The 10,144-nt window shown below is 37.8% G+C and overlaps 2 protein-coding genes across 2 annotated transcripts; one reads left to right on the top strand and one right to left on the bottom strand.

Annotated features, from left to right (window-relative positions):
- Positions 1–1,761: 1,761 nt before the first annotated feature.
- Positions 1,762–2,541, top strand: LOC121988466 (thioredoxin H2-2-like). Its single transcript, XM_042541907.1, has 3 exons — positions 1,762–1,983; positions 2,067–2,189; positions 2,311–2,541. Exons 1-3 carry the CDS (start codon positions 1,828–1,830, stop codon positions 2,443–2,445), a joined length of 414 nt encoding a protein of 137 aa, XP_042397841.1. The 5' UTR covers positions 1,762–1,827; the 3' UTR covers positions 2,446–2,541.
- On the bottom strand, positions 2,521–9,401 carry LOC121988457 (protein FLOURY ENDOSPERM 6, chloroplastic-like). Its single transcript, XM_042541894.1, has 7 exons — positions 8,758–9,401; positions 8,533–8,672; positions 7,964–8,202; positions 4,019–4,164; positions 3,713–3,944; positions 3,523–3,633; positions 2,521–2,755 (listed from the first exon to the last, which is right to left on the bottom strand). Exons 1-6 carry the CDS (start codon positions 9,324–9,326, stop codon positions 3,535–3,537), a joined length of 1,425 nt encoding a protein of 474 aa, XP_042397828.1. The 5' UTR covers positions 9,327–9,401; the 3' UTR covers positions 2,521–2,755; positions 3,523–3,534.
- Between the last annotated feature and the right edge of the window lie 743 nt (positions 9,402–10,144).

Below are 10,144 nucleotides of genomic sequence, written 5' to 3'. Positions count from 1 at the left end.
TGATTATTGAAAATAAACACCGACAGAAATGTTGTTTTCCATCGGTATTTCGATAGAATACCGATGGAAACATTAACTTTCGTCGATGTTTAGCGACGGAAGTAGAGTTTTTGTTGGAAAATCCATAAAGCCAACAAAGTTAAGGGTTTGTTGTTTTCCGACGGAAATTATGTTTCTGTTGGTAGAAAAATCGGTTGCTAGAACATTATTTCCAGCGTCATTACTGACAGAAATAAAATTGAGTCGTAAAATATTAACGACGAAATCACATATTTCATCGGAAAACCCGTTTCTGACGAATCTATTATGACCAAAAGGAATTTAGATATTTCTACAATGACATGATATTGTCCATTTTGAATCTAAACTCTCATGATTTTATTTTTTAACTCAAAAAGACTCATATCAATGGAGATATCTTTCCCTTATAAATCTATAGTTTTCCCCATATATTTTCAATGTGAAACTTTATTTGCAACCTTACAACCCAACAATCTTCGCTCAAAGGAAGGACTATAAGCTTTCCACGTTCGATCCTCGATCCACTAGGTTTTCTTATCCCTTGGTCCACCCAACCTACTAGGACTGTCTGCCTAGTGTCTGGTCCTCTTGATTCGAACACGGTAGTCTCCACTTCCTTTGTTTGAGGTCAATATTCTACTCGTATAGCTCAATTAGACCATAACTCTTTGTGCATAGTCGGCAGTTAGACTTTCTGGTAGTACAGACTCTAATACTAATTGTTATGACAAAAAAAATTAGATATCTCTACAATGACATGATATCATCTACTTTGGATCTAAGTCCTCATAATTTTATTTTTAGACTATATTCAAAAGGACTCATACCAATAAAAAAATCTTTTCCCCTCTCTCTCTCTCTCTCTCTCTCTCTATGTCATAACAATTAGTTATTCGTTCTTCCCATCCTAGGACGTGACCATACATTCTTTCTAGCAACTAATGTCTCACAACTATATTCATTTAGTACCTTTTGTTTTCCAAATGTTTTATTTTATTTAGATGAATTATTCATTATCTTTTGATGATGAAATTGTGAGATATGAAATAACCAATTACTAAATTAAATGAACCGCAATTATATTTATAGTTTTGACCATTGAATCATTTGAACTAAATTAAGGTTTGTTCATGCCCAAAAATATCTCCCTACAATCAACCGACGAATTAATACTTTGTCCGAAAAGACGCCAAAAAAGAACTAAATCCTAATCTATCGTCTCATATCTAAGATATGTCCTAACTCTACCTCCCAATAACGTAACTACAATAAAAATAAGATTAAAAAATAGCTCACACTTACTAGACAGAAATAAAGTGAAAAAAAAACTCTAAATATATTGTTTATTTTATATTTTATTAAGGCAAATAAATTTTTTTATGTACTTATTCGAATCCACTCCAACCCTAAACCCCAAATTCTAAACCCAAAAAGCACCACATCATTCTGACTTGTAAAAGTTAAAAGATTGGACGTTAAGTTTGAACCCTTCTTTAGTGGTCGCATCGAATTCTTCGACAAGGTGACTCTGGAATCAGCATCTTCCTTTTATAATTTCAAAGTTCCATTTCGTGGCCAACTATATAATATTCCTCAGCTTTCTCCAATTACCTTTGGCAAGAACAAAGTTGCTCATTAATTTTAATATAAACAAATCATTTTGTTTCTTCTAATACAAATAAAATCATTTTTCCAATATAAGCACTATATAAACCGCACTATATAAGCATGCTACCTTCTTCCTTCTTTAATCATCATCTCAGCTCTCAACAGAGAAATATTGAGAAACAGAGTTCATAAAATTACATGGGTAATTTCTTCTCCCGCCTCTTAGGCAACACGGGCGGGGCTGACCGCACCGAGAGGGCCAACAACGGCGCCGACTCCTCCACCATCGTCGGCATCCACTCCACGGCTGAGTGGTCCGAGAACTGGCAGTCACACATCCAATCCAACAAGCTCGTAATTATATATCTACGTTAATATATATACTAATAATTGATGCATTAATTTTATTTTTGATTTATTGGACGTGATGGATCAAGATGGTGATCGACTTCTTTGCGTTGTGGTGTGGACCGTGCCGAGTAATCGAGCCAGAGTTCAAGGTGATGTCCACCCAATTCCCGGGCGCAGTCTTCCTCAAGATCGACGTCGACGAGCTTCCGGTGATCAATAACTAGTTTATTTATCCGTTTATCCAGGAATAGAATGAGATGATGACGTCGAAGAGGATGAGTTCTAACTTCCTCGTTTTGGTCCTTACAATGACCGTTATGGTGAGTGCAGACGGTGACGCAGGAATGGAAAGTGGAGGCGATGCCAACGTTTGTGCTGGTGAAGAGAGGGCGAGAGGTGGACAGGGTGGTGGGTGCCAACAAGGAAGAACTCAAGAAGAAGATCCAGCTCCATCTCAGAAAGTGAACTTACTTGGTTAATTACCTTGTTCGAGAGTTCGTATGGAAGTCTTAACTCATGTTACGTGAATCGAAAGAGAGATTAATGGTGTGAGTTTATGCATGGTATTTCTAATCTAAGAAGGCATCGAATGGTGCCCCCAAGGTATAGCATAGACGATGGACGCATGATATTTCTAACGTAATAATCAAAAATCAATTCTCAGGAACTGACGACCTGAGATTTATCCCATCATACGCTTGACGTCTGTATACCTGCATATACCTCCCTCCATATCCGTGGGGCCGACACTAGAGGAGCCGTTAATGTAGCGGATCTACATTAAGAAGACAACGAATGGATAAAAAAAAGTGACAATGAAAATATCATTATGCTTCTTATACCGGACAAAATAACGATTATTACGTAGGCAAATCGCCAAACACATAATTCATCTTTAGATTTAATTGAATAATATTAGCTCTAGAAATAATATCCTAACATCACCTAAATAAATATTCAAATAGTTTCAAAATCCTAAGATGAAAATAATCTTAATCAAAGACTAAAATTCTTAGAAACCTCTGGAAACTTTAAATAACATATAACAAATATAGATCTCAACAAACTTAAATGGGATATATAAAATTTATTTCTTAGTGTACTTCTCTATTTTCTGGTTTGACTGCAGCAGGCTCGATTCTATTCGTTATCTACAAGCATATACATGCAACATGTGAAAAAGGGGGGAGAATCCAATAAGATTTTGTTCCGAGGTGATAAGGCAGAATAACGGCTGCAACGTAGCATACCTAGATGGATTGAAATCTTGTATCACGTACGGTACAGCCAAATATATTTTCTGATAAATTATCAAAACTTTAATACTAATCAATACCTTTATGGAGTTGACAATCCTCTTTTTAAGGTCTAATTGATCATAATATGCAAGGGTATCCAAATAATAAATGCTTTAGCAGTTCAATTAGGGTTGATCAACACTGAAGCAAAGGCAAAGATATAAGAATAACACCTAAAGCAACTAAGTGTTCAATGCAAAAAAGAACAAATTGAATCATAATTTCACTTGTTTGAGATTATTACCTTGCACATGTATCAGGTGATGATCAGAAGGTTATTCTCATTTCCGTCGTCGTTGCGAGTAATGGGCCGGAGTGGGTCGACCTTCCATACCCCATCAACAATGAACTTAATCTGCAAACGAGAAGATTTATGTTGATCTGCAAAAGAAAAATGTACTTCAGCTAGCCTAGCAAATGTAACTTCTTCTGACCTCATAACTACCAGGATATAGTTTCAGATACAGAGAAAAGATGCCAGAACTTGATGATTCCATCCTTCTCTGATTAGTCCATCCATCAAATGAGCCGACTAGTAAAACCTCTGAAGCGGAATTTGACCAAATTATGCAGACAGAGCGAAGTAGGCTTAGAGTAATTTGAGCTGAATCAAGTTTTTTCTGTTTCTCACCCACCAATTTCTTTGATTCTCTGTAAAATGTTGATCTGATCATTGCCAAGTAGTGCTGCAATGTTAGAATAAGATAAATGCAAAAGATCCAGATGAGAACATTAGATACATAATCTCAAGTGTCATCTTTCCTTCGAGTACTGCCATCCTTGCCCTAATGGACCTCAGCTTATCTCGTGCATTAATAATATCTGTCTCTTGATATTCCAAAGCATCAGAGAGCTTATGCATTTCATCCATTGAACTTTGTTGGCCCTGAGTTAATCATATACTGAATGCTAGATGCAATGGGAAAAAATGATGGAAGAAATCATTTAACCAGATTAATAGATAGGACACAAACTTTCATGAAAAATTTATTCACTGGTACTTGTTCTTTTGTTAACAAAATAGCAGCATTATATTGTCTAAATCAAAGTAATAGAAATCTCAACATAAAAAACAAAAGAAATAAAGAGATCAAGTAAGCAGCTATTACAATTCTTCAATGCAAAGATTATGGATAGGAAATATTATATTGATTAATGAGATAACCATTGTATGTATGAATATAGAGTTCTAGAAAAAACCTTACATGAGACTAAACCACTGTAGAATATCTTATTAACCCTGGTATCTCGATACTACCCTAAACTTGGAGCATAATATTGTCTATGCCCAGTTTGCAACAATCACGAAAAGAAAACATATCTACGTGCAGAAGCAAAACTTATATAGCTAATTACGAGGATGCAGTCAATAATCCCTTTGGCCTCGATTAACAAAGTTGATGGAGCACACAACAACCCTTGCGTTCTAGGATCAACACAGCCAAAAATGTCTTCAACCTCAAATCAACACATTGTTAAAAAGAGATGCGAAAGAGAAAAAAGATGAAGAGAAATCGAAGGAACAAATCTCTCAAGTGAACTTCTCTGATACAGGTTATGACGAACGGGTCCAGGATGTGACATGGAAGTTAAAGTCAAAATGACGAGGTGATCAAAGTGAAGAGAGCACGATAGTCAAAGGCGAGAAGGGAAAACACCCCCTCACTTGGCTTTGATTGGCCGCCCAATGTTAAGGTTCTCAAATTCAATCCGACCGAGTTACACACCGGCCGAGAAGAGGCGATCCACCCTTGAGCCGACCGAACCCAAATTAAGGATGGTCGGCCTTGAGTGCCAAATGGACTGGCTGATTCATTCCACAATAGACCAACTGTAGGTATAGCCAAGGGGAAACCAAACTCCTTATTTTATATGACTTTCCCTATACATACCTGAGCGATTTTGCTTGTTGGTCACCTTAATTGGTTTCTAGGTGACAATATATAAGTATATCCATCCGGTTATAAAGTTGGGCAAGTTCATACGCCCCGACCGTATAGAAAGTCGGCCAGGCATAACATAGGCCAACTTAACATATCAAAGTCAAGGTGACGTGACGGTCAAAATCAAGGGAAGAGAACACCTCTTATCTGGCTTCATCGCTCGTGCTAGGGTGCTCGGGCTTTATCCCGATCGGGTTACAACCCGAACGACATATTGTCGTCCGGCCTTAAGACCGATCAAAGGCAGGGAGTTTAAGGCATTACTCCGTAACCAAAGTTCTCCATATATGCCCGGCCGAATAAGTTCGTCCGAGATCAAAGACGTGTTCCCTCATAGAGTTCACCATATATGCCCAGCCGGATAAGTTTATCCAGGATCAAAGGCGCGTATCCCCATAAAGTCTCCAAAGTGAATCAATACACACAGGTCATCATATCGCTCTCCAAGTGAACTTTTCGCAAACCCAAAGCATTCTAGTATCGCCCAGATTTATCCCAACAGGGCGGTCGATTTAAAGACCGACCAAGTTATGCTCAGCAGACAACATCATCCCGACAAGGCAGTCGGCTTAAGGAACGGCCGAGTTATTCTTAACAAACAACATTCTAACAACTTGTTAGAATAACAACCATGTGTCAAAGAATATTCTTTTGGAACTTTCTTTATGGACCATCGTGTTTCCTATCAACAGACCAATTATAATAGCATATTCCTTTAACAGCCACAGCTATAACAGAAACTATAAATGATAAAAGAGATATATATTTAAGTGAAGGGAAGATTCCTCGAATAATCATTACACCTTACCTAGGTTGTACCATTCCCTTTACCTAACAGACTCTGACATATTCTGTCACCTCACGGCTGCAGAGGTTAGGTGAGGAGGTATATGAAGTGAATTCCTCTCCGTGGCGAAGGTACGCTCATTGGGCATCTGCAACTTTACTCTAGCGCACAGGTTCTTATTGTTCTTCATCCACCTGTCCGGATTGGTACTGACTTGAGCGTCGGAGGGTTTTCACCAGGAACTCCCCCCTAGTTTCTGGACGCTGTCGTATTGTTGGCACATTTCCTTGTGCGTAGGATCGAAGAAAAAGATGTTTCTGGGAGAGAATGATCTTTTGTCAGTCAACCATTCGTCCATCGTGCCCAGAGCGTCATCTCTGCAGTTTTCAGATAGGAACACTCTCCTTCGAGTGGTAGTTACATTAGCATGTAATAACTAAGGGTGAAGGAGACTGCTCAAAAACCCTAAAAGAAAGATGGATGAATGGATACAGATTGCAGGATAGATAGAAACCACAATTCGATCTTTTGCTAAACTTTAGCAACATAACATCAAAAAATAGTTTCGAAAGTCATTCTATTCTAATCAGAACGAATAAAACATCCCGTGTTGCTTGCCCACCAACATGAAAAACTAGGTTGAGTCACTGAAACAAGCGAAGGAACTTCTCATTTTGAGGCGACTTCAATAGTGGTACTGCAAGGCAATGCAACTTTTCAATTGTGACACAGCGAGAAAAGGCAAGGCAAGGCAAGGAGAGAGGCAAGATGAGATTAGAGCTAAGGAGAGACAAAAAGCAATCGAGCAACACAACGTGGGTAAGGTGATGAGCGGTGTGGTACAAGCGAGGCAGTGAGCAATTAAGCAACCCAATACAAGTGTGGCAATGATCGATCGAGCAACACAACATAGTGAACACTTGTTTTTTCCTCTTGTGTATTTCCTCCTCCTCTTCAGCAGTTAGGTTTAGTACTCAGCATAACCAGTAACACTGGCACATCTTAGTTGGGCTATAAGTGGTGCATATGCAACACACGAAAAGGATAGAATAGTATAGAATGAACACTAGGTGACATCTTTTCAACAGACTTCTCCTTGCAGTGCATCAGCGGCACATGAAAAGCTGAAGAAAGAAGGAAATAGCCTGATGAGGATCCTAGGGTCAATAAAGACAAGATGTGTTGAAAAACAAAAAAAGAACAAAAAGTTGGCTGGAATTTTAAGTAACAAAAGAACAAATGTGTACAGAGCCCCCCTCGTCAACACAACTAACAAAGAAGAGTGATGAGACTGTACTTCTGAAAATAATGAAGCAAAGTATGCTTAATGAATTTAGAGAGGATGAACAAAGAATAAAGGTTACAAAGAATTATATATGTGCTACTTGTAATCTGATAATCAGGAAAAAAACTAGGGAAAAAAATTCAACAAGCAGAAACCAACAGATTGAAGATAGTCAGAAAAGGAACTTGGATATCTGAATTCCAGACAGATTCGGGAGAAAGCAAGTGGCATTACTCTAATTTATAAATTATGCGTATATTTTTGTTCTCCAGTTGGCATTACTCTAATTTATTAATTATGCGTAAATAAGTGTGGTTACACAGCACACATATGAAAACTGGAAGGTTTCAGCTTCAACAAGTGGTGAACAGCAAGTGGCACTGCTAGGATGCTAGGAAACAGTCTGAAACTAGGAGATCTACACTGTTGCAGTCTTTGCAGTGTAGTTCACAATTGTGGTTGACATGATGCTCAGGTTCGCTAGTTTGGAACAGTTTCTTTTTAAAAAAAAAAAAATAGTAAGGAAATTTTTAGAAGCAGCGTCTATACAAGACAAGAAATTCAAAATATTGGGAAGTATCTCCCCTACATAATGCAGGAAGTCTCCATTTCAACAAGTAGTAGTTAAAAATTACAATTTACACAAAAATGGGTGGAGTCAATAACATACCTCCTGAAAAGAAACATTAATTCTGGACCTAAGTAACTTCAGTGTTGAGGCCAGATCTGACTCCAACTGCTTAAAGCGTGCGCCTATCTCACTTTTGCCAAATTCTGAATCAATTTTGAGTTTACTAATTTCTGCTGAATTTTGAGAATGCTTATACTCCTGATTCTTTGTATCTTTATCTAAGACGTTGCAATCTAGTGCCTTGTTATTCACAGAATCAGAAGGAACCATATGACCAGCTGTTAAGCACAACTAAGACCATAAATCATAATATATGATTGCTGTACAAACTTGAACCATAGTATTATACAGTGTTAAGTTATCATTAAATTGTAATAGTGTTTGACAGAGTTGAATATCATATCAATACAAACTGTTTAACTCTGTGATATCAAGGGATTAATTTCTAGCATTGCTACCAAATCATTCACCACTGTAACTAAAGTAAATGTTGATATCATGAAGGTTCATAACCTTGGCATTAGTGTAGCATACGAAGAAATAATAGATCAGTCAAGAAAAGCTAACAATGTGACTTATCCCATCTCTATTGAACAAAATAGATTCACCTCTGTCTAAGACATGTTTGTCATCCCTGGATGATGCCCTTCCAATCTCTTTGAAATCTGCTAAAGACAAAATTCTTAGTGTTTCCAGCCTCCTCAACATTCCTTCAATCCCTCCGCCAGTCGCAGCACTCTCTATTTCCCTTTCAACAAACCAAAAGAGAAAACCAGTTAAATCAAAGCGTGAAGGGGGAAAAAAACAGTACGTCATAAAACAGTTCTTCTCACGTCAATCTTCCTGAAGAAGAAGACACAGAAAGTTCCTCTTCAGACTCAAGAACACTATCCCCAACGGCATCGTTCTCCCATGAACCATCAAAAATTACTTCTTGGACCTCGATTGGCACATACTCGCTGTGACGCCACCCAAAGGCGAGCCAACCACCGTGGAAGGAGATCGCTTCGACGAGATCCGACCTTCCCGCTGCAATCAGCTCCTCCCTAGTCGGGAAAGCGTCGAGATTCCCAGCCTTGCGCATGAACTCGTAAATCTGGGCCTCCAATTCCACCCTTCTCCGCATCACCCCGGACGCACCATTTTCGTCCCCAGTCGTGCACCTCTTTGACCATCGTAACGTATCAGAGAGCCATAAAAATGGAACCTTGGAGCCAAATGGATTCGGGGGAAGAAAATCCAGATATCTCCAGGACGAGGGCAACGACGACGAGGAGAAGGGGGAGTGCAGGAGAAGAGATGGAGATCCTTTGGGGCGGCTACGGCGAAAGGAGGCGGAGGACAGGACGAAGAAGACGGAGGGAATGGAGGATGCGAGGAAACTCATCCTGTGCAGCAGCATTCCGCCGAAGCCCTTGGGATTGCCCCAGCGAACTGCTCGAACGGGAGGGAGGGAGGGACCATTTTTCTTCCATTCTTTGTGGTGCGTCTCGATAGAGGAAGCCCGCAAAAGGGAAAAGGCGGGGTCATATAATTAAGTTAAATTAAATTATCATAAAAAGTAACAAATAAGTAATTTTTAAAATTGAAAACATCTGGATTAATGTTTTCTTATCTATAATTACTAAAAAAAAAAAAACGTTTGCCCATCCTATTGGACAATAAGAATCTAATCTTTTAAAAATTAATTTGATGAGTTCAAAATTAAATTAAATATTATTTTTTCTTTTCACTTAAAAATAAATTTAAGATTTATTAATAATTTTTTTATTAATTTTTTATATAAAAAATATGTACTGATTTTTTTTAATCTCACATCTTAAGATTTGACAGTATCACAAACGGAGAAACTTTTATAAATACTTTGGGTCGATAACACTAAAAAATACACCTTCCTCGACCTTTTCGCTAAGATTGAATATCTGATATAAAAAATTAAATTAATTTTTTACGAGAGCGAGTCAATTATAATAGAAAATCGAGCGTCACCCTACATTACACATACAACATATTTATACTATGGCCAGTTAACATTAAAAATATGATAAAAATCGAAGGTCTATTTTTTTAATTATCAACCCTCCTTTGATTTATATTTATATTTATTAAAAGGATGTCCCACTCCATCATCCTTTTAAAATTATATAGTTGTCCTCGAGTATATTATTCAATATTATTATCTTCTGTTAATTGTATAAATAAGATAAGTATTTGTTATAG

This window comes from Zingiber officinale, chromosome 1B, assembly GCF_018446385.1.
Source record: "Zingiber officinale cultivar Zhangliang chromosome 1B, Zo_v1.1, whole genome shotgun sequence".
Taxonomy (NCBI): domain Eukaryota; kingdom Viridiplantae; phylum Streptophyta; class Magnoliopsida; order Zingiberales; family Zingiberaceae; genus Zingiber; species Zingiber officinale.
The sequence above is the reverse complement of the archived record's forward strand: the minus strand, read 5'-3'. Positions and strand labels throughout refer to the sequence as shown.